The following is a 25,555-nucleotide window of genomic DNA, read 5'->3' as shown; positions in this document are numbered from 1 at the left end:
AGTAAAATACTGACCTGTTCTATTAGCTGATAAACTATGTAGGCTGCTCCTCGGGCTATAGCAAAGCTCTGAACGTTTGGAGCAGCATTTCCAAGAGAGAAGGCACCAATAAGGACTCCAAAGAACACCTGAAATAGAAATAGAATCAAATATCTAATAAATAATATCATTTTGTTCTGAAGAATAAAACACAGCTGGCCATTGGTGTTACTACATTTTTACATAATTATCACGTTTTTTAATGACACAGAACTATTATACAGAATTCTAATATGCTTTTCTCTGTTAAAACATTCTTGCGCTAGAATGACATCACGTTAACGTGCGATGATGTCACTGTTTTTGTTGCGACCAAGAAAGAGCACTACTGTATTTTATCTACCGTTTTACATTAAGGGCATATTAGAATCGAAATAATTCATAGCAAAACTGTGTTTTAACACTATTTATACACTCGGGTGGTAATACGTCGTACAAATAATTTCACTCAGGCTGCGACGTAGTGAAATTATTCAGCCCGACAGATAACCGCCCATCTTGCATAAATAGTGTTAAAACATTCTTTTGCTATAAATTATTTCTTAAATATACCATGACTCGATCAAAAAAAAAAACCCCAAAAAACACCAAACAACTTCTGCAAAACTGCAGGACTGTTCGGGTTTTGGTTTAAGGTCACATCAACCCAATTTGTGGTCATATGGCCACTTTCCAGCTTTTGATGGCAGAGAAAGACCAAAGGTGGACCACCAGGCATTATTTCAGACACAAGTGGGTGCCTGGGGTAGAACCATCAACCTTTTGTTAGTCACCTTTTATCTTCTGGAGGTCAAACCAGCCTATGTATCCTTGCTCCATGCACTTCAGTTGAGAACTTTGTTCACTTGAACTTAATAGGACCAGCAAAATTAATGCAAGTTCGACCCATCAAACAAAATGATTTATATAGGTATTTAGCCAGGACCTAACAATGAGTTAAAGCAAAGGGTGGTGTTCCAACTATCCAAGTTTAAGCGAACAAAGTTTAACTGTATATAACACACACCTCTATGTGCCATGTGCACTGTGATTTGTTACCAAATAACTATTACCATCACTATTATAGATACATGTACTTACAATCATCACATCTCCGATAGAATACAAATCTGATTCTTCTCTAGCTAACTTTGCTCCATACCAAAATCCAAGCGCATATGCACCAAATATAATCAACCATGTGACACCCATGGCTAGACCATTGACCAAGCCTTTCCTTACACCAAGATCACGTGCTTCTGTCAAATTGGCATTATATCTGAAATAAAATCGCAAATTTGTTATAACCATTTCCTAATGAAGATAAAAACAAAAGCAACTAGAGATAAAATAAGAAGGGGCATAATTCTGTCAAAATTCAAATCAGAATTATGGGGATTGTTTCCCCTGGTGTAGACTTTGATAGTAAATAACTATTTTAACTTTGATAGTAAGTAGCTATTTTATGTTTCAAGTTAAAAGCTTTGATAGTAACAGAGATATTTGACTTCTATCAAAAACTTTAACAAACCGCAATGGTGACGCCTGATCAAGTGCAACAGCTCTACTTTTTCTTCGAAAAGTCGAGCTATAAATAAGTGCCTCACTGGATCATCAACCTTTTCTATTCAGTCTTGTACTCTTCTCATGTCACTAGACTGATCCCCAAGGTTACAGTTGACAAGTGTAAAACATGTTAAGTACTTAAAGGCCCACTAAAAATGATGAGGTAATATATATCTAGCTCTTTGCAACATATCAGAAATTATACATCAAAATACTTAACACACTAAGAAATATGAAATTTTATGCCCCTGGCATCTACTGATGCGGGAGGCATATAGTGATTGTCCTGTCCGTCCATCCGTTTGTTCGTCCGTCCATACGAGGTTAACCAAATGGGACCGTTTCGTCTAGCATCAATACCCCTTACTAGAATGACTTGATACTAATGAAGATGTAACCTGTGACCATTCCTCATCTTCAGACATCACCTGAACTCAGTTTGACCTTGACCTCATTTTGGACTTAGGCTGCTTTATATGGGCCATCTCTTGGTTAACCAAATGGGACCGTTTCGTCTAGCATCAATACCGCTTACAAGAATGAATTGATACTAATACAGATGTAACCTGTGACCATTCCTCATCTTCAAACATACCTGACCTCAGTTTGACCTTGACCTCATTTTGGACTTAGGTTGCTTTGTATCGACAAGGATGCCATTGGGGGCATCAAGCGTTTATTGAACGCAGCTCCTTGTTTTTAAAATGTTTTTTTCTCTTAAGACATTACTTATCATTTCATTAATGATTATTTTTGTTGCAGCCATTATGATAAGACATTGGTAATAGTTAAAAGTACCTTTCACATTCCTTCTCCTGTCCACCGAATGCAACGACAGTCCGTATGGCCCCCAACACTTCCTCCGCAACAGCCCCAGCACGGGCATACGCCTTTAACTCTAGTGATGATGCAAGACCCACCAACTGTTGAATAAATACTTAAAATGATAACATCCTTATTTCAAAGAAATAAAATAGTAAGTGAAAAAGGGTTAAATGGAACACATGACCAATACAAAAAAATCATTCGACTAGTTTGGTTCTTAAATGGTCTTCATCAGAACTGAAATACAATCAAACACTCATCGCTCAATGTTGAAAGGGGTTGAGCAAAATTCTCCAGTTATCCCGAGTTTCGAGTGACCCAAACAAACAACATAAGGAAATCAACTGGTGACGGCATGTACTGCTCGAGTGAGCTCAAGTGCTTGAGCCATCCAAGCATAAGGGAGCTGTGTTTTACTGTAACAAAAAGTCATCTTTTCCAAGTATTTGTAGGATAGAACCAAAGTACAAAGAATCTATATTAAGTAAACATTAGGACCAAATTGCTCTAAACTTTATCCAGTGAATATCTTTTCCAAAAAATGTACATACAAAATCTGATTGCTGACTCAATTCTTTTTTTCAAACTTTCTGACTGCCCTTGTTTGTCATAAAACAACTGATATTACAATGGACTAAAAAAACTACTGTGTAATTCTTTAAAAACCAGTGAGAAGACTACTGGTAAAACATACTGCATATGGTGTGAACTCATGAAAGGTATTTCACTCTTACACTGAAACAAACTAATATCCTCTATTTGTACAGTGATACTTGTTTTTTAACAGCGGCAGATCTTATGATCCTCAGTGACCCTTCCACTTAAAATTTACCATCTTGCATTGACTTGACACAGAGGTCTTGTTTATCCACACCTCATATGAAAGAACAGAGGGCTGACCCTAGAAGTCAATGTCTTTCTATCCTCCAAAACCTCAAAATGACTAACCTCATAGAGCAAGATGGCCACTATAAATAAATTACAATTCAAAGACATAAACAGTATACAGAGCAACCTCTCTAGGGTGACCACCACCAGAAAGAGTACAAGAGCTGCACGTAAGACAACACGTTTAACTTTTCTCAATGCTTGTTTCTGAATTAGAGCTTTGCCAGTAAAAAACTTTATAAAACTTTAACCAAAAAATATTTAGTTTAAAAGGGGCAAAACTCAAATTCAAATCAGAGTTATGGAGATTGTTTCTCTTGGTGTAGACTTCGATAGTAAATAACTGCTTTGAGTTTCAAGTCAATAGCTTTGATAGTAACAGAGATATTTGACTTTATCGAAAACTTTAATCAATGTCGATGCCTGTGTCGGGTGGAGTGCAATAGCTCTACTTTTCCTTCGAAGCTAAAAAAGCCACTATTGTAGAAATTTATTTTGCCAGAATAATCTACTCACTATTTCCTCTTGCAGAAAGGGAAAGATCTGCCTATCTAAAGCTTTTTATCAGAGGTTATACTGTATTTCTGCAAAAACTTTCATACCTTTGTCATAATGAAGGCGGCCCCTGCTAACAAAGGGCTTATCGCTAAGATAACCAAGGTGAGTTTCCATCCATAGATAAACCCAACAACAAATCCAGCTATACCACCACAAAACCATTGTGTAAATGCACCCAATTTGTCACCTATACCCTCGTGGATTTTTGATATGTCACTGAAATTGTTGCAAAATTGAAGATGTATAAATCAATATATTCTAAGTCCAAATGCCTTTTTCCTTCAATGGCACTATATACATAAACTGTGGTAAATTTTTCGAAAATATTGATCTCAGTAGCAGACTATTCAGGCAATCAAGGGCAAAATCACATGAACGTCTGTTTGCATATCATGTCATAATACAGTCAAACTTCGTTCGTTCAAACTCAAGAGGACTGTCAAAATTAGATTGAAATATTGGCATTTCAAGCCATCGAAAATTATACATCATAAAGGAATTCTGCTGAGACCCAATGATGATCAAAGAGTACAAATCAAAATTTAAGAGTTCAAGTGAATGAAACTTGTTTCCTTTACGTGCAAGACTTATGAACACTAAATCTTACATTTTAGTGAGTGACTACTGTAAAATCATTTCATTTCGTGAGCATGAAATTGCGTCGTTTTGGTCAAAACGGCAATTTCGTGGGGGTATGAATTTGTGGATTTCGACTTTTGAACATAAAATGAATGGGAATTTTACTTGTTCATTGGGATTAAATTTCGTGGATTGACTCAACCACGAAAATTAGTCCCCCAAGAATATTAAATTAAATTAAATAATGTTTTCACAGTATGCCATTTTTAAAAATAATGCATCAGGAGTTAAACTTGATGTAATATATATCTAGCATACACTGAAACAAACAAATATCTTCTATGTAAGAATTTAAAGCACTTTCTAGTAATAAAGCGTCACTGTGAAAAAAAGGTTTTCTTTAAATTTCATATCAATTATTTTAAAAAAATGGGGTTGGGGGTTCTTAGTCACAAAGACACAGTTTCAAAAGTTGGAAGTTGCAAAGTAGAGAGGGGTCTTGGAGTGTTGCAATTTACAACTTCATCTGCTATAGGAAAAGTAGATGGGACTTCAAGTCACTATAGCAGGGATAAATTTCCACATCCCCTCCTCAACCTTAATTGAAACCCATGATGAAAGATTTCTTCAACACAACTGAGATTTTCAAAATACAGCTGTAAGGGGCAAGTGATTAAAAGTTGGTAGCCTTAGCAAACTCACCAAATATTAACAACATACTGAAAAAATTGCAAAAGTGCTCACTTGGTTATCCTAGAGTTCATCTCTCCAGATTCGTGCGTGTCAAACCAGCCAATATTTTGTCTCATAACGTTTCTATAGAAACTTTTACGAATTCTGTGGGTCTGTCTTTCTGATGCTACCATCCAAAACATGACCTGACCATATCCTACAACAATCACTGCACACCCAATGGCTGAAACAGAAAGATAGGTTCACTAGCCATGTGCTGAATAATCACTCTGTTGATATATTACAAACTTACTGAATGGCTTGCCAGTCAATAGTCAAAACTGTTGCCCAATGTCTGAAAGACCAAAGGCTAATAGTTTTGATAATTTCACGACTCCTTACATAAATTGCCGCTACACATTTTGTGCTATTTACGATGGATAAATCAAAATTCAATTTTACTGGGCTAGCCCAAACTTGAAGAAAAAGATACAAACAATTATGTCTGATGTCATTTAAAGTAACTTATTGAATGGCTTGCCAGTATAAGTATGTACTACTGATGGGCATGCAATTCTTCTTCTTTGTTGGATTTAACGTCGCACCAACACGATAGGTCATGTGATGACTTTCCAGCTTTTAATGGTGGAGGAAGACCCCAGGTGCCCCTCTGTGCATTATTTCATCACGAGCCGGCACCTGGGTAGAACCACCGACCTTCCGTAAGCCAGCTGGATGGCTTGGCAAGCAATTTAGTAAGTGTTTTATTACATGACACTAGAAATGAATTTTAAAGTTGTTTCTTTCTGGGTTTATGACTTTAACCCAGTAAACATGCGTTAAACTATTGACTGGTCAATAGCACAAACTTTGGACGGGCCATTTTATAAAGATTCATGTAATAACATTATTATGTTTCATTTATATTTCTTTAAATAAATTTGATGTAACACAACAGGTTAAAAATTCTTAATGTTATCCAAGATACATCATGATCGCACACCTCTAAATATAGCACAATTAGTAAAATCTGTATTAAGTCGGTCGAGACTGGAACATAATGTCAATTCAGAAAGTTTGCCGACTGACTTCTGCCTACAGTGAGTTTAATTGTAGGTCTAAAAACAGAAATAATGTTTTCCCATTAGAAAATGTTTAATGACACCCATGTAACATTATGATATCATATTACACTCATTAAAAACAGCTCATGTCTAAAATAGATACTATGTTTCTTATTTAGAATCTGTACTTCCTACTTATTTCTAATAGTGGCGATATTTTATTTTATTGGTCACAAGTTTTGAATTCTACAATCACACATTTTACATATAAGAAAGTTACAAATTCCACACAAATAAATTATACTAACATCTTTTTTTTCGATAGACTTGTTCTAAACTATCAACTTATAATCACTAAGTTTTTTTTTAGCTTAAACATTAGCCATGTATTAAAACTGGTTGACATTTTCATTTTTTAATTAATTATATCCATAATTTAATATGAATAAATCAGTATGAAAATTTTAATAAACTATATCCCAAACTTACCAATGAAATACAGAGCAAACCTTTGCATGACTTCGAGCAGATCATTTTCGACAGCTTCTCGGACCGCTGCAAAATCTACTGTACCATTAGAGAGGGTCTTTATATCATTTTCATAGTTACTGAAAGAAAGCAAGCAAAAACATTTCTTTGAGCTTAATTTAAGCTTGAATGTTAAAATGACTCGAGTTCTTTGTGTTTTTTAATAGCTCATGGGTTTATCAGTTTCTAAACTCCAGTACTTGACAACGACCCTGAACTCATTCTTGAAATCAACTAAGTTTGCATTCTGAGACCAAGCCCAGAAATTTTTTCTTTTTTTATAAAGTCCGAGTGACGTAACCTCTTTTTACATCTGCTTTTTGTCACACATATAACAAGTATATTAAAATCTTTTTCAATTTTGCACCAAACAATCCGCATCAAAAATTGCTGATCTCCATCTCTTTTGTTCTTCTTTGACAAGTCCTGCCACTTGGAAATCTAGGGGGTACTTTGTCATTAGCATAAGTTTAGACTCAATACATGCCTCTTGTACATGCATATTCAACTGTTAGGCAAGTATCTGCAGCAATTTGAAGATGTTAACCATTTTCAATCTTTGTTCTCTAATTAGAAATTTTGTGCAAGAATTGTAATAATATTTTGAAAAAAAAAAATTTTAACACTAAGCACTAACAAAATCTTGCAAAATACAAACTCTTTTTTATGTTGTATTAAGGCAGCGGACCCGTAATCACAATTTATGCCATCATGTATTTTCCTACTCTATCCCAGCTTATTTCCTCCCTGAATGAAGCTTTACTTAGCTCACAGCTTTACAGAAAATATATACGTGACCTTCATTATAGGTCCTCAAACTACAGTAAGCAAAATAACTTACTTCAGTAATGACGGATCTTCAATTACACCTTCGTATGTAAGACTTATATTATAGGTGGCGCTTAAGTTCGCCAAGATGCCATATTTTGACAGGTTTTTAGCAACTTCAGCAAAATTTCCTGACTGCACGAACAAGTCAATCATCTCCCCAAACACGATGATCATTACTGGAAAGGCGGACCCGTGAATCATAGCACTTAGTGTTCCCAGGATCATGAACAGAACGTCTTTCCCTTCTGCATATTTGAACTGAAATGGAGCAAACATTTGAATATATATCCAAATTGAAAAGCACAATACGGATTAAATACAGGGGAAATCTTTTTTCCCATATATATATTATATATATATTATGTACATGTATAAGTAATCCAATGATATTATTTCAGACCAGCATAAGTTTCCACCAGCCTATCAAGGCATGTTTGATATAATATGTCTTCCTGCTGGACATGCTTTATCTGATGTCTTTTTTTTTTTAACCCTTACCCTGCTAAATTTCTATAACGGACTGGTCCATCATTCAATTTGGGCAATACCACTTATCATTCGAAGGGATGTTCACTGAAAAATTACTGACTGAATAGCGAACAGTGCAGACCATGATCAGACTGCACGGATGTGCAGGCTGATCTTGGTCTGCACTGGTCGCATAGGCATAATCACTTGCCACCAGCAGGCTGAAGGTTAAAGAAAAGAGAAATGTATTGAATTTCTCATCATCCTTCGAATTAATTAATGTTAATATGCAATTATATGTATGATTTACTGGCATTTTTAACTGTAGAGACTTTTCTGAAGACATGTTGCAATATTTATGTAAATGTATCATAGTGGAATTTTTCAAGTACTCAAAATAGTATAACATTTCATTTTCTCCCTGCCGAAATGATTTTTTTAAAAATGTTTTTGTTGGGTTTAGAGTCACTACTGTGACAACAACATAGTTCAGGTTACATGGCAACTTTTCCAGCTCTCACAGGAGAGTTCTACTACCCATGTGCAGTTTTGAACCCACATCAGTAAGGGGAATGTGCACTGTTCAAATGAAGCTTTACAATCATTTGCCAGTCTACACTTTCTCAAAATGAAATATGTTTTAGTACATTACAACCATGATCAACAGTAATTGCTATTTCAACTTTTTTGTGAGTTTGTTTTGTTTATAATAATTTATTTTAGCTTGATTGTGATGAATTTTCTAGCTTACTGGAACCACTCTCGGATCCGCTTCCTGGAAAAACCAGTACTGGTGTCATAATAGAAGTCATGGTCGTGACCCCAGTGGGGCTCATACCTACAACCCCTTAACAGAGCGGCCGACAACTTATCCACTAGACCACCGCTCCCCTGAGTTTGTTTTTAATTACAAGTGATCAAAGTTTAATATCTCTATTAATTAAGAATAAATATTTATAATAATCTAAGTATCAGAAATCTGATGCTAAAATTTATATAAGGCCTGACATCTTTCCAGCTGTACGAGTTGCAATGTAAATAGCTACGTCTTACAATTTCAAACACTCCAACCAACGGCTGTGCTTCTTCTTTCTCTCCACTCTTCTTACTATCAGTGTCTCCACTTTTGCCCTTTGATGAAGTTCCATTCTGAACACCGTTTTTCTCTTTCATCTCCATGGTTGTAATGTCTGTTGGCGTTACACGCCCTAAAATGTTTAAGAAATACACTTATTTTTGATCATTGTAATAGAAATGTAGTAGTAAATAAATAAATCTCTGTTAATGACATCTCCAAATAGCAAACACCTCTCTACAAAAATATTTTTATTCATTTAGTCTAGATTCTTAGTAAATTAACCTCCACTGTGCAGGGGACAAAATTTTGTCTGAGACAATTCGTCCTGCAGGACTTGTGACTTACAGTTGTTACTAGTCCTGCAATTATTTGGATGCCTGACATTTTTTGCAGACGACACTTATACATGTACAGTGTACAACTGTGATGAAACTGAGATACAATCTGTTTTACATCATATGCGTCTTAGCAACACACCAGCATCTGCAAGCACCAACTCTCTTCCTGTTTCATTTTGGTGGATGTGTGATACACATGCACAGAATCAGTAATGAACCCCCCAATAAACTACACCATTAAGACAGCATTGCAGTATTATTTAAGCCAGGGTGGTCAGATTTATTGGTACATTCATTGAAAATACTAATTTCTACCCCAAGAAAATGCACTCACCCTGCAGGACAACCTACAAAAACAGAAAATTACACTCATCTTCAGGCCGTTTTTACTTGTCAATACCAGCAAAAGATTGGAATTTTTGTCTCCTGCTGAGTGACAACATCCCCTGAGTGACAACTTATAAAATCACTTATTAGTCTTATCATCAAAATATTAAATGCTAAGCAACCTTGTGAGATTGAACTGTTCTCAGTTTATAAATGTTTTATTAATGTAGCATGTTTTTGACAGGAATTTAATAAACGTTCACCAAAAGAAAGTAATTACTGGATGAAAATCATCATCATAATGGAGTTTTGAGAGACAGGAAATGTTGTGCCTTTTGTTTACAGTAAATCAAAACACTGCCAAACAATCGAATTTATTCATAGTAAAAACTTGTTCACCATAACAGCCCTACTGTAAAGTCAAAACTTTTCTGGAAGGATTTATTTTCACTACATTCATTATCCCTCCATTTTCATGACAACCAATATTCACAAAGCATATTCTTTAATAGAAATAGCCTTACATGCCTCATGATATATATCACCAAAATTCTGTATCAGATTCATCCCTCTAAATATAGTAAAAAAATTTACCTGTGTAAGTATCTGATTAAGCAGTGTACTGTGAAATCATTAATTTTTGCCGGCATTAAATTCTGCGAATTTGGCCAAAATGGCTACTGGTATTTTCTAAAGATTTTGTGGTCTCAACTTTTTAAACATAAAATGAATGAAAACTGTGTATGTTTGTTGGGATTAATTTTCATTGATTGATGCAACCATTAAATCAATAGAAATTAATCCCCAACAAATATTTATGATTTCATAATTTACTGCAACCACATCATGATTCAGCATACAAATTCAAATTCTACACCTCTCTTTTCCACAAATGTAGCTTATCAAAAACTTAGTTAATACAAAACACAACACCTGGCATCTTAAAGGAATTTCCCTGTAATCTAAACAAAAGAATATCAAGAATTCTTCATTCCTATATCCTGTTTCTAATTTCCTTGTTCCTCAAAGTTTCACCAAAACCCTCCCAAAAAGAAACAATTCACAAATTCCAGACACTTTGCCATTCTATAACACAACAAATGTTCAATATTTAATTCAAAGTCCTAGTTTTGAAAGTATTTTCTGATTTATCTTTAGGTACAGTAAAGCTCAGGTGGATTTGGTAAAATCAAGGGGATATGATTTATAAACTTGACCCTTACAGGCTTATCTTATCAGCAGGAATAGAACAGAATCAATACAAAACCTGACAAAACAAAAGAGGAATTATGCAATGAAATAGAATGTTGAAGAAAAATCAGTCTTGTTGCATTATATTTTCTTGCATGAAAGGTAAAAACATCAACAGGACTTCTCTGAAAACACAGGCAACTTCTGGCCTTAACAGCCATTTAAGTTTATCAGAAATATATTCTTGTCATAAATTTCAAAATTTGTTCACCCCTTAAACTTTGTTTGAATTAGCCATTTTTCAACAGTTCCTACAACTGTGACACTGGATTTGGTACCAATACTGATTTGTTCTCTGGAAGTATCAGATACACCAACAGAGGTAGAGGACAAAATACATCCTTAGGGCAGCCGGCACATCTTTATACAATCACGCTAGGCATACCTATGTTTTTGAAAACACAGAAAATGACATCAGATGACCATCAGATTTTCCCGGAAGTAAAGAAAATGAAAGTACACAGGCTAAACTTGAAAACGAAAGCCGCATTTGCATTGGTCTACAGTCAGGGTTCACGCGAAGGAGTCGCCCCGTCTAAATTTATGCTCATGGACGTTTTTTTTTTTTGCTAATGGGGAGTCAATTTTCAGCATTTTCTAACGATTTGGAAAAACTTGGCCTTTAGCACAACATGTCAGCTTTTCATCTATGAAAAATATTTGCACTTTGAGAAACAACCAGAAACCCCACAGGGATCCGTAACAGAGCAAGGGTATATGGAGATTTTTGGAACTTCCTCAAATCATTCAAAAGGTCCTTTTTGGTGTTGTCTAAAAGTTTCATATGCCCCAGATGTCAGATATTTCCGTATTTGAGAGCTAGACATTTCAGAACTATTTTCAAAATGAATTTCATGTAATAAATGTTGATTCTACGGAAGCGTGAAAGGGCCATCACACACTAATACGTTTTTCACATTACAGATACAGAAAGGACATATCATTTCACAAAGATAACAAATTCAGAGAATGCATTGACTGACATTCTAGGCCCTGACTGCCATTCAAGACCTTAGTTTATACTAATTTATTTTAACTCAATTGTGATGAAAGCTTTGTTTTCTTGGAAAAACTAGTTATGCCATAGTGTCAATGATGATGAGACTTGGTCATGACCCCAGTGGGACTCTAACCCATGAACCCCAGGTTGAGAAGCCAACACCTTAACCACTAGACTGCTGCTCCCCTCCCTTAACTGACATTAAAGACATGGACATAAGTGACAAAATTAATGTCTCTGAAGTGGGGAGTCACTGCCTGCAACCTTGCGATCTTAAGAAACACAAAGCTGTTCGCATGTGACACAAAAATTTCTTATCAAGCTTGACATTTATTTATAGTTTCATTAGGATCCCTTGATTTGTTTGAAAGACACAACTGAGACAATGGGATAATCACATCCCTCCGAGGACACGAAAAATACATACTGCTGCTACATGCTGAAATGTGCATATCACTGTTTTCATTCTCCAACAAAAATACATTAAAAATCTTCTAGTGACTTCAATTTTTTCACAGTACTTTTATCACATGTGATTTTCTTTCATTCTACAACTCACCTTTTGATATATTTTACCTTTTATTTTCATAGACTATTCATAACTCATGCTTCTACTTTTTCTAAATAGGTCGTGTTCACATTACGTCACAAATTACTATTTTGATAAATCAACTAAGGACATGAATGCCTACCTGAGCTTTTATCCGCAACATCATTAGTCGCAACTTTCATATACCTTGCCGACTCCATGGCAACGTTTTCCAATAATTCTAAACACAGAACTTTAAGTAAGCTATTCCACTCTTAGACAAGGATGAACACTGTCTTAGTACTACACAACAATTTACACAATAAATGGGTATCCCTATCCCAGCTGTGTAAATGAAAATAAATTAACAGGTCAATGGAAACAATAAAAGTTAATTTAAATCACTTTTTCCCATCCTATTTCTAAGAAATAAGGTATGGACCACATATGCATTAACTTTCCTCATGAACAATAATCAATGAAGTTGACGGAGGTATTTAGTCATTTCAATACGACATCACAGCCTGAGGCAATAGTAGTATATAGCAAAGCTCATAATTATAATTACATTGTTTTAGTTGGCCGTGACTTTAATGTCCTGTTTGTATATGAAAAACATGCAAGTTAATCAACAACAATGAACAAAAGGATTTTCATCTCAGTTTTTTTTTTTTATTAAAATCACTTTACAGTCTGTAAACTATTGAATAATGGGAGATAACTGGGAAGCAAATATCAAACTCCTTTAAGTGACTACCTCCCCTAGCAGTACCAGTAAAGGGAGACAACTGCAACTCCTTTAAGTGACTAATTCCCCTGGCAGTACCAAAGGGAAAACTCTTGCATAAGAGACTCTGTACTGAAACCATTTATATACAAATATATACAAATTTATTATAATTAAAGAAATCTTTAAATAAACATGACCTGACTGCTGACGCTTGATTCCATACCAGTCTGTGAAAAATGACCTTTAACACAATAGAGTTTTGTTAAAAGTAGACTTTCTAAAGTACTAATGAATTTGATTTTGTATAATATGCCACAAAGTTGAGATAAAAAAATATAAAAAAACAGACAAGATTTAATTGTAATCGTACCATACCCTTGAACAAAAACACTATCTACAGCTAAACTCAAAACAAGATTGTACTTAAGAAATAACTGATCCTAGAACAAGAGAATATTCCAAAATAATTCCAAACAGTGTTTTTATTCTCGGAATCTGGCACCTGAAACAGTTTAGAACTTGAAGGATGTATTATCAGTGCTGATCAATACAGCACTGAAGTTCACTTCCCAGGTTCCAGACAAAATGTCAGTCGCATCACATTATGATATCTAACAATAATATATGACAAGAATCTGCTGTTCTCCTCTCCTCCACAATCAACACCCGTAACAATTTAAATATGACTTCATTTTGTACATTAAACAAATTAAATATGGAAAATAATTAAAATGGCTTAAAAAGTTTGAAGACCATTAAAGGTGTTTACCATTAAAGGTGTTTAATCAGATTTTGGTCAACAAATTGATTTGTCTGGAACTTAAACAACTGATCATTTACACTTATCTGTGTTCAACAAGTTCTTAATACTCGTCAGATTTTCACTTGAAATATTTACAAAATTTGATTTTCGGGTAATTTAAACATTTAAGCTACGTATAAATTTAATCAACAAATTTTGCCTAAGGAATAATATAAAAATAAGCACTACTGTATTAAATCAAATTGTCGAAGACTTGTATAGACAAGTACATATTTTACCAAAATTCATTAGAAAATTATTACCTCCCTTTGTCTATCTGGGTTGCGCAACCAAGAAAGAGTGAAAAAAGATGGTAACTTATAACATCGCAACAAGAAAGCTTTTTCCTTCAAGATGAGGCCAGTAAGTCTACCTATTTTTTAATTTAGTTATGATGTTGTTCAATGGTCTTAGTTGCATTTGACCAAATTTTAGACCAGGGCAGGGTCGAAGCTCAGGTCTAAACCCCAAGTATCTGTGTGCGATATAACACTATTAAACATTTCAAAGGTGTTGATCATTTTAATTCAGTCGTTGAAGTCTGGTATTCCTTTCCATCTTGGATCACATTGTTCTCTAACTCAGCTTTCTGTCATCCTTTTTTTCTGAGAAAATTAAAGAAGGCTGGGCTGGAATAAATGATAGTGGGCCAGAGAGGATGAAAATATAGCATTTAACTAATTATAGCTGTTCAAAGTATACACTGCAGTTACTTTCTTATCACAATTTCATGCTTGTCCAATATGACTGTGTTCATACTGAAAGGGAAGATTCACTGGCACCAGACCACTGTACATGTTATATCCTAACCCTAATAAGAACCATGGTCATGAATGGGAAAACCTTGGATGAACTGGTGCCAGCGGGAAGACTGGGTGTTTCCTGCACTGTAATGCATTTACAAGTAAACTTGTTACAATTACCTTTTGTATTATTATAGTGAATTTTATTTTCACCTGGCGGGCGTGGTTTCGCGACGGTCCACTACATTATTGTGCAGGGTATGTAGTACATGTAACCAATGTAGCGTTGAATATAAGTCATTGGCTACCTAAGATTACGGAATTAAACAGTTATATTGCTCAACCTATTTTGCTCGTTTTTTGAGATTACCATTATTTGCATATGTCAGAGATTAACTCCGCCCCGCCAGGTCAAATAAAACAGACTATAATATTAGTGAATCTATTAATATTATTAGTCTCTATCAAGACTTAACATAGCAATTAGCTTATGAATAATTGTGTGTACAAGTTCTTACCTTTTAACTGTATAGATTATTCAAAATCACTAAGAAAAGAACAGTCATGAAGTTTCTATCTAAAATAACCATAAGAGCATGTGGACATTCTCTGAAGACTGGAACAACTTTACAGAATCAATATATAAACATCATTTCCCCAGCAACAGAATATCTATACAAATCATATAACTGAACTCTGTGGGCAGCAACATATCACGAAAAAAGTAAGTCTGCAAGTTGTTATGAGATAAAAAAAAGTTCTATTCTAATTATGCTCATCTTCAGTTATCATATCATATCAGTTAATACAAATCTATTCCAATCTGATCTGTTTATTGGTTCTATTTTTTAAGTCAAACCAACAAAGTGCGAGTCATATGGCAGCTTCTCAGTTTATTTTGGTTTTTTGGTTATTTTAATGGGTTTAACGTCGAACCAACAGAATCATAGGTCATTAGTGCATTTCTAGCTTTGACGGTGGAGGAAGACCCAGATGCCGCTCCATGCATAATTTCATCCTGGGTGAGCACCTGGGTATAACCTCCTACCTTCCATAAGCCAGCTGGATGACTTCCTCACATGAAGAATTATGAACCAAAGTGAGGCTCAAACCAATATCAGTGAGATGCAAGTGATTCAAACCCAACACCATACCCACTTGACCACGCAGGCCCCTGCAAGTTGTTGTGGAAGTTGTGGCATGAAAAACAACAGCACCGCAATGTGGAGCACTATACACCCGAAGGTATCTTTGATAGTTAACTGGGACCAGACGATGTTGCTTAGTAAACACTGGTTATAGTTTAATATTGTGATAAAATATGTCATGACTAAAATAGGTGGACAAGAAATAAGTCATATGACCTTTGACCCCTAAGTGTTACCTTGACCTTGAAGTGAGCCATCCGAAACATGCACTCTGAATGTCGTCTCGATGTGGTGAACATTTGTGTCATGTTTCTTTAAAATCCTTCAGGCAGTTCAAGAGTTACAGAGCAGACATGAAACAAAGTCATATGAACTTTGACCCCTAAGTGTGACCTTGACCTTAAAGGGAGCCGTCCGAAACATATGCTCTGCATGTCGTCTCAATGTGGTGAATATCTGTGCCAAGTTTCTTCAAAATCCTTCACGCAGTTCAAGAGTTACAAAGTGGACAAAAAATAAGTCATATGACCTGTGACCTTGATGCGAGCCATCCAAAACATTGCGCTCTGCACATTGTCTTGATGAGGTAAACATTTTTGTCAAGTTTCTTCGAAATCCTTCAAGGGGTTCAAGAGTTATAGAGCAAACACAAAATTGCTAACGAATGGACACCGGCATCATAACAAAATGCGCCACCTTCAGGCATATAAAAAGTTTTATTCAAATTAGCTCATATACAGTTATTAAATAATTATATAAGTTAATACAAGTCTATTCCAATTTGATCTATTTGTTCTCAGGAACCTGAAATGCAATCCATAAGCCACCGCAAGTTTATATATAAAAAAGAACTCCCTCTATTTTATGTTTTTTTATATAGAGGGGAGTATTTTCATATATAGACTTGTGGTGGCTTATGAATAGAATTTCAGGTTCCTGTGGTTTGTTGGTTCTATTTTTAAGTCGGGTCATATGGTAATTTCTCAGTTTATTTTGGTGGAGGAATACCTAACACAAGGTGCTCAACTGGCACCTGAATAAAACCACTGTCCTTTCCTAAGGAGCTGCATGGCTTGTTTGATAATCCAAGCAATGCTCCTGAATGTTACCAATATCAAAAATGATTTTTTTTTCACAAATAATTTTACTCAAATTATTGGCTTAACTGGGGACAACATTATATAACTGTTTTAATTTTTTCATGAAATATTTGTGAAAATCTTTCTTTATAAAACTATGCAATTTCATTAACTTCCATCAGTTCTGATACAAAATTTAAACATAGTACAGAAGAGCTATAGACAACTTTAACAGGCTGGTAACATTGTCCGATCGGGCTTAAGACATAAAAAGTGATATTTCTTGAAAAATAATAAAGATATTTCTTTCAAACTTGGTCCATTTATTAAGCATAACATATGATGCTTATCAAGATAGAAGTAACTTTGTTGCCTTCAGTTTTGTTAGAATTACTTCCCTTTTTCAGATTTTTATGATGCATAATTTTTGAAGTCCAAAATAGTTATGTTTTAATGCAATGTTCAAAACAGAAAAGGTTCAATGGCTTTCTATTGCTCCAAACTTGTGCGCCAATACCTTTATTCTATATATTTAGGGTTAATACTTCGTTTCTAGTGCAGATGTATGAGCATTTTTTTTAAAACTAACATTTCTCTATGATGTTGTAAGTGAAAGCAGAGTAAAATGTAAACATTCATGTACTAGCGCAATAATTTAGAGCATTAGAAAGCCATTGAACCCTTTTTTTTGTTTTAAACTTAGCATTAGAACATGTTTTTTTGGACTTCAAAGATTATGCGTCATAAAAATCTGAAAAGGGGAAATAATTCTACCAAAACTGAAGGCAACCAAGTTATTTTTATTCTAATTTGTATAATTTGTTATGCTTAATAAATGGACCAAGTTTGAAAAAAATAACTTCATTAGTTTTCAAGAAATATTACTTTTTATGTCGTAAGCCCGATCGGGCAATGTTACCAGCCTGTTTAATATCAACAAAAATTTTGAAAACTACCCTAACAGCGTTACTATCTATAGAATCATTAAGTGTAACTTCAACTGGTTTTGAATACTTTATGGTTTTTCCATTATTTCCTCAAACTGATATACCCCTGGTACAAGTATCATGCCATATAAGGAAATATCTATTTCAGTGTAGCAAAAATGCAATATACCTGTGGTATATTACATTTGAATATCATGATATTACCATATAAGGTAAATAATATATTTTGAAACAGACTATACTATTTGCACTCTTTTTTTTTCAATGATTACTAAACCATGTCACCTGTTACAGTTTCTTGACAGCCACTGCTTTTTTTTTTCAAAACAAACATGTTTGAAATATTTTTTTTTACATTTTTCATTTTCAAAATTTCTATTCATATAGGTAAGTTAAGGTCATAGTAACAATTTAAACTTACAAAATATTTGACCTACTCCGATAAAGACGTAGGAATGTGTGACAGGAAAGGCCGTACCGGCGACAGCAACCATCAGAACAAATCAACACCCTTTACAATATTTACAAATTTATTTACATAAGATGATTATTTACAATGAATAGATATGAAAAGAAAAAAAAACTGATTATAAGAAAGAAAAAAAAAAGTTCAGTATCTCTAGATACAAAAGTTCTTATACTTCCATTCTAATCTGACGTGACACAGGTCTTTAATGTAATTGTGAACTTTAAGTAGCACAAACAAAACATATCTCAAAATCCAGTCCCTTTAAACCGTGAATACGTTGATTCCGTATTGGCTCCCTATGGTGGTAGGTGATTGCATCCCTGAGCTGACTTCAGAGGATAACAAAAATCATCGTCTTTGCGGTTTACGGCACAACCATGGGACGAAAGCTCTGCGCTGGGAATATCACATCCAGGCGAGTGAAGACAAGTGAACCTCGGCATTGTACTTCCGGGTTATGACATCACCAGGTAAAATCGTCTGGCGGAAGAAGCTAAAATATATAACATATGGTAAGCACCATAGCAAAACAAATAAGTCAGGGCATAAAACTGCTCCTTTGGGTACACCATACCTCCGTAGGCTCCCATAAATAATACGTGCTACTTATACAAAACATATGTGCTACTAAGTTCATACGTCACATGATTAAAATACGTCACTTATTACTTCCATTATTACAAAGATTACTTACTTAAAAGACTAAAGTTAAAGTATGAAAAAGATATGAAAAGTATATGATGAAACATTATAGTAATGGAAATGATAAACTGCAGCCATTTTTAACAACTACAAATTAACAAAATTCAATGTAAATCAAACGTTATATGAGAGTTGGCATCCATATAATATCTAATGCCATACACTACAACGGACATTAATTAGATGTGCTATAGACTGGCACACAATTACAAATTACAATAATATATTACAAACATGGCACTAGACTTGCCATATAGATTTATACATAACCATACAATGCAGTAATGGCGTTCCATAATTAACAAAATGTTTGACATAAGTTTTTGAAACAAAGTACTTTACAATTATCACGATACAAATTTCAGTATAAATTTTACATCTTATATAAACGAAACATTTAGACTCCTCTTTCTAAATAATTTACAAAAGTCTGAAAAATTTAATAAATTATCCTGACATACCGAAACTAGCTAAAATCATATGCCGAAAAGTAAATGTTACAGAATTCTGTAGAATGAACAAAAATTTACCAAATAAAAATCGTAATGCAAAAATCATACAAAAATCTAACAAATAAATTTCTTACCTCGATCGAGCATAAATTTCTAGCAAGAAAATCATTCAGACATAGATTCGTCTATAAAGTCGTAAGGTGGTGTGCGCAAGGCATATCTAGTCCAGTCTATTTAAAGGATAATGTCCCGCCAAATACTAAATTTCATGGGATTCACGGCTAAGCCGTGAGCTATGACTATTGTCATTTTCATGGGATTCACGATATAGCCGGGGAATCTAACTACTTTGGCGCGAATTTAAATTGACAATTTGAGGCCCATTATAGTGGTTTTGGGGATAAAAACACGAATTACTGAAGTTTATAAAATATCAACTTTCTTATTACTGAACAGAATTTAATGAAATTTACATGGAAATTTAAGTTATGAAATACAGAAAAACATGAGAGGTATTTCATGCGTGAAATCTGACATTTACCTCAATAACTCAAAAAATTACAAAAAGATGATGCAATACCTGCATTTACAATACAGATAAAATAAGGCCCGTATGTCAATTTGTGACAGAATGCCAAGTTTTTTTCAAGTGCATTCTTCAGTTGTTATAAAATATCTTGAAAACTGCACAGTGGGGAAACTGTACTTCAGACGTATATTTTTTAAAAAAAAGCCTGATTCTAAAAAAACTTAAATTAGTTTTTTTTTTCAAAAGTAACTGACTGTCAGTATTTAGTACATGTATGTATGTAATTTATCTAAATTACCTTTACTCTAAGTGAGATTACATTATTAGGTTAAAACTGGCCATACAACTGAAATGATAGATTAAGCCACTGATTTCTGAAGTGTTTAAACAGACAAGCCTAAAAGTTTCATCATTCTTAAAATTAATATCATCAGTCATATATCAATCTTACTTCAGCTGATAACCTTGATACAAAATGTAATGTCACTGGAGCCATAAAAACATATAATTATAATGAAAGTGCTTTATCTATTTACAATTCTTTCACAAGTGCCGCTCATGACAGCACATTCATCTATTCAAAGCCTTGTTACTGTAAACATGGATTTTCTGATATATAATTTTGTCTAATTTCATGATTAAGTTATGGGACTTGATGCTGTAACCTTTTGCTGTTACCTGAAAGATGAATGTGAGGTTTGAAGTAGCATCTGCGATGGTTAAAAATACCATGATATCTTTTTATTGTACTCTCAAAACTCTAGCCATAATTACAAAGTTAAAATGGGACATAATTCTGGAAATATTACAGGTAGAGTTACACAACTTGTCACACTTATGTACACTGTCATTATGAGCAAGTATAGCCAGTTTCAATTAAATATCTTAAGTAATGAAGAAGACATCTGGAGTTTAAACAAGAGCTGTCACTAATGGTGACAAATGACCCCGCAGCACTTTGACCTTTGACCTGGTGACCCCAAGGTCAGTAGAGTTGTTGTACTCAATAAGTACTATCAGCATGTGAAGTTTGAAGGTCCTGGGCGCAGTGGTTCGCGAGTAAAGTGCCTTCATGCAAAAAGTTAACGTTGGTCCCTGTGACCTTGACCTTTGACCTGGTGATCCCAAAGTCAGTAGGGGTGGTGTACTCAATAAGAACTATCAGCAGGTGAAATTTGAAGGTCCTGGGTGCAGTGGTTCGCCAGTAAAGTGCCTTCATGCAAAAAGTTAACGTTGGCCCCTGTGACCTCGATCTTTGACCTGGTGACCCCAAAGTCAGTAGGGGTGGTGTACTCAATAAGTACTACCAGCAAGTGAAGTTTGAAGGTCCTGGGTGCAGTGGTTCGTGAGTAAAGTGCCTTCATGCAAAAAGTTAACGTTGTGACGAACGAACGAACTAACGGACGGACAGTTGAAAACTAATATGCCTCCCTTTGGGGGAATAAAAAACTCTGAACCAAACTTTCTAAGTTAAAAAGGGCCATTATTCTGAAAATATTGCAGGTAGACTAATGTATCTTGTCATGCTATGGTAATGTACATTGTCACCATTAGCAACAAGTTTCAATGGAACCAAAATATGAAAATTTGTCCGGCTACTGGTTCCCAGTCAGTACTGACATGCACAGAAAGCAAGGTAAATTTAAGGATACTGCCATTAATGACATCAAAAATTGATATTTTTATCACAAAGCAAGCTTTACACTGCAACTTTAACCTGTGAGGATGCCACCATAGTTTTCATGGCTGACAGCTGCAGCTGAAAGGCATAACTTCACAATGATATATGTAATTTGTTATATTTGATGAAAATTGGTCACTGTCATTGGTTGTTTTTTTCTATTTATAAAGGAAACTTTTTTTTTTCCTGCTTGAACTTTGAAGTTCTATTTATCCACTAGAAAATAATATTTACCTGTACAATACTAAATAGGAACAAGGTCAAAGTTTGTTTCAGTACACAATCCTATTCATGTGGTCTAAATTTGAAGCCTATAGCTACAGAAATCTGAAAGTAGGTCACTAGGTCAATCTTAAGGTCAAAGTTCATTTCGGTACACAAAATTATGCAAGTGGTCCAAATTTGAAGGCTATAGCTTGAGAAATATGAAAGTAGGTCACTAGGTCAAAATCAAGGTCAAATTTTATTTCGGAATACAAAACTATGCATGTGGTCCAAATTTGAAGCCTGTACCTTCAAAAATGTGAAAGTAGGTCACTAGGTCAATGTAAAGGTCAAAGTTTGTTTCGGTACACAAAACCATGCATGTGGTCCAAATTTGAAGGCTGTAGCTTGAGAAATGTGAAAGTATGTCACCAGGTCAAAATCAAGGTCAAATTTTATTTCGGAATACAGAACTATGCATGTGGTCCAAATTTGAAGCCTGTACCTTCAAAAATGTGAAATAGGTCACTAGGTCGATGTAAAGGTCAAAGTTTGTTTCGGTGCAATTACCATGCAGGTGGTCCAAATTTGAAGGCTGTAGCTTGAGAAATGTGAAAGTAGGTCACTGGGTCAAAATCAAGGTCAAATTTCATTTCGGAACACAAAATTATGCATGTGGTCCAAATTTGAAGCATGTACCTTCAAAAATGGGAAAGTAGGTCACTAGGTCAATGTCAAGGTCAAAGTTTATTTCAATGCACAAAACTATGCATGTGGTCCAAATTTGAAGGCTGTAGCTACAGAAATGTGGAAGTAGGTCACTAGGTCAAAATCAAGGTCAACTCATGTCAAGGTTCATCTTGCCACTCAAAACCATACATGTGGTCCAAATCTGAATGTTGTAGGTTATTGACAAGAAGTTTTTATAAGCTTTTCCCTATATAAGTCTATATGAACCATGTGACCCCCAGGGCAGGGCCATATTTGACCCTATGGGGATAATTTTAACAAACTTGGTAGAGAACCACTAGACAATGCTACATTACAAATATCAAAGCCCTAGGCTTTGTAGTTTGGACAAGAAGATTTTCAAAGTTTTTCCCTATATAAGTCTATGTAAACCATGTGACCCCCGGGGCGGGGCCATATTTGATCCTAGGTGGATAATTTGAACAATCTTAGTATAAGACCACTAGATGATGTCACATACAAAATATCAAAGCCCTAGGCCCTGTGGTTTTGGACAAGAGGTTTTTCAAAGTTTTTCCCTATATAAGTCTATATAAACCATGTGACCCCCGGGGCGGGGCCATATTACACCCCAGGGAAATAATTTGAATCTTATTGGTAGAAGACCACTAGATGATGCTTCATACCAAATATCAAAGCCCTAGGCTCTGTGGTTTGGGGCAAGAAAATTTTCAAAGTTTTTCCCTATATAAATCTATGTAAATTATAGAAATAAACAAAGGGCCATAACTTACTAAAAACTTGTTGAACCAGTCTGATTTTCAGGGGGACACAACTAGGGTACCAATACATCTTTCTGACAAAGTTTGGTCAAAATCCCCCTGGTAGTTTCTGAGGAGATGCGATAACGAGAAATTGTTAACGGAAGGACGGACGGAATGATGGACGGACGGACGGAAGGACGACGGACCACGGACGCAGAGTGATTTAAATAGCCCACCATCTGATGATGGTGGGCTAATAAATGCACAATGGACAGATATTGTATAATTCACTTTATATATCACCCTTGTTTTATATTAAAGTCCAGAACTGACCTTGAATCATATTGTGATACATTTCTTATATAGATAAAATGGAAGTTTCTTCTAAATTTTGAAAAATCTGACACACAGTTGGTTCAGGCAGGCCCATTTTACCAACAGTAACTTTAAATCAACTTTGCAACTATCAGTTCTTGAGCATTTTAACTGCACCAGACTGACAATCAGTCATCATTTGCTGGTGGAAGTTTGAGTAATAAACATGCATTCCCAGTCATCCTCAGAGATTTCATAGTTTCTCTGATTAGTATACTTAGTTTTCCTGGATTATAAAGCTGAGATGGGAGATCAGTCTTAAAAAGTGGTTGATTGTAAACTAATCAAATTTTCAAATTGACCAATAGAAAGATATCTTTCCACGACAAGCCTCCAACCTCAGTTTTATACCCTAAAGCTAGTTTCAAAAATCTTGCTATTAAACCACACCTCAAACTGGAATTAACCAACAGTAATTATCATCAGCTTTTCAACAGGAAGCTCAAGCAGAACATATAGGATATACACTTGCCCAGAGTCTGATCTGCAAAAGCTGCAAAAAAAATACTTATCCACAACAAGATGAAAAAAAACTTTACACTATAAAATCTAACGGCAGCCGACAGACTGACCGATTTCATACCAGTACTTGCATATCAGATGAGGAATGCAGAGATCATGGTTTAATTCCGCGCTGACAGGGATCTCGAACAGACTGACAATTGGATCAGTACTACTCATAGCCCTACCACTACACAAATGTATATCCTTTTATAAAAATAATAAATAAATAAAAAAAATTAACTTCTGAAACATCACTGGAAAAAAGACAACAGAATAACATAAAACTGAATAAAAATACTTAACACCATACCATTGAAAGTACTCCTGTTTTCCGTCTTTTTTCCTAATATTGACAATGAGAAATAAAATAACAAAATGTTTTGTATCTCACCTAAAGAAATAGAATATCAACATAACATCAGTATCATCCTCTAAAAATTCAATCACCTGCATTTTATGTGTAACTTGATCATATGTCTATTATCATTTTAATAGCAAAATACTTAAATTAAACTGTAAATTTCTACAATAAATCCCTCAAAAGAATGAAGCTGAGTTTGTTTGTTTTGGATTTAGCACCATTTTTCAACAGTATTTCAGTTATGTAACACAGGGCAGTTAGATTACCTAACCAATGTTTCTTGATTCTGTACCTGGTATTAATCTGTTCTCTGCAAGTAACTGCCAACTTCTCCACAAGAATCAGGTGGAGGACGAATGATTTCTGACATAATGTCTTCTATCAAACTGTCAAGAGAACATAAGCCTCGCCCAGGGATCTAACTCATAACCTTGCAATCCGTAGATCTGTGCTCTCCCTACTGTCAGCTAAGCAGGCGGGTTGATTTAGTTCAGTATCTACAATGTTGTTTTTCTCCAATGTTTTCATTTCTAACTTTTAACACTAAGCTAAAATTTATTATGAACAGCACTTCAATCAGTAACAATTTATTCTGTTCTGGTATCTAAACTGTTCTCTGAAAGTTCTACTAAATACTTCTCCGTAAGAATCAAGGGTATGTGTAAATATAGACCATTCAGCCAACCAGTGATCAAACCTGTAACTGTGGTGTGGGTAAACATAGACCATTCCAGGGATCAAACTTCTAGATGAGAGGTATGAGTATAAAGATAGACCATTCATGTTACTAGGGTTCAAACTTCCAGCCAATTTGTGAGTAAAAACAGACTGCTCACCTTACCAGGATCAAAATCC

The 25,555-nt window shown here is 34.9% G+C and overlaps 1 protein-coding gene across 4 annotated transcripts in view; it reads right to left on the bottom strand.

The window, feature by feature from the left end:
• Window positions 1–25,555, bottom strand: part of LOC123530677 (ATP-dependent translocase ABCB1-like) — an 83,972-nt gene that overhangs the window by 47,974 nt on the left and 10,443 nt on the right. For 2 of the 4 annotated variants that reach the window (XM_053517093.1, XM_053517092.1), the window contains exons 3-10: window positions 9,051–9,205; window positions 7,540–7,787; window positions 6,660–6,778; window positions 5,179–5,350; window positions 3,900–4,071; window positions 2,383–2,507; window positions 1,120–1,297; window positions 15–128 (exon numbers count right to left, since the gene is read on the bottom strand). In XM_053517093.1, the coding sequence (XP_053373068.1) occupies window positions 15–128; window positions 1,120–1,297; window positions 2,383–2,507; window positions 3,900–4,071; window positions 5,179–5,350; window positions 6,660–6,778; window positions 7,540–7,787; window positions 9,051–9,205 (1,283 nt within the window). Of the gene's footprint in view, window positions 1–14; window positions 129–1,119; window positions 1,298–2,382; window positions 2,508–3,899; window positions 4,072–5,178; window positions 5,351–6,659; window positions 6,779–7,539; window positions 7,788–9,050; window positions 9,206–12,683; window positions 12,947–24,649; window positions 24,683–25,555 lie in introns of those variants that run through there. The other 2 variants (XM_053517090.1, XM_053517091.1) reach the window with 2 other exon arrangements.

Source organism: Mercenaria mercenaria, chromosome 11 (assembly GCF_021730395.1).
Source record: "Mercenaria mercenaria strain notata chromosome 11, MADL_Memer_1, whole genome shotgun sequence".
Lineage (NCBI taxonomy): Eukaryota > Metazoa > Mollusca > Bivalvia > Venerida > Veneridae > Mercenaria > Mercenaria mercenaria.
This window is presented reverse-complemented; position numbering and strand designations above follow the sequence as displayed.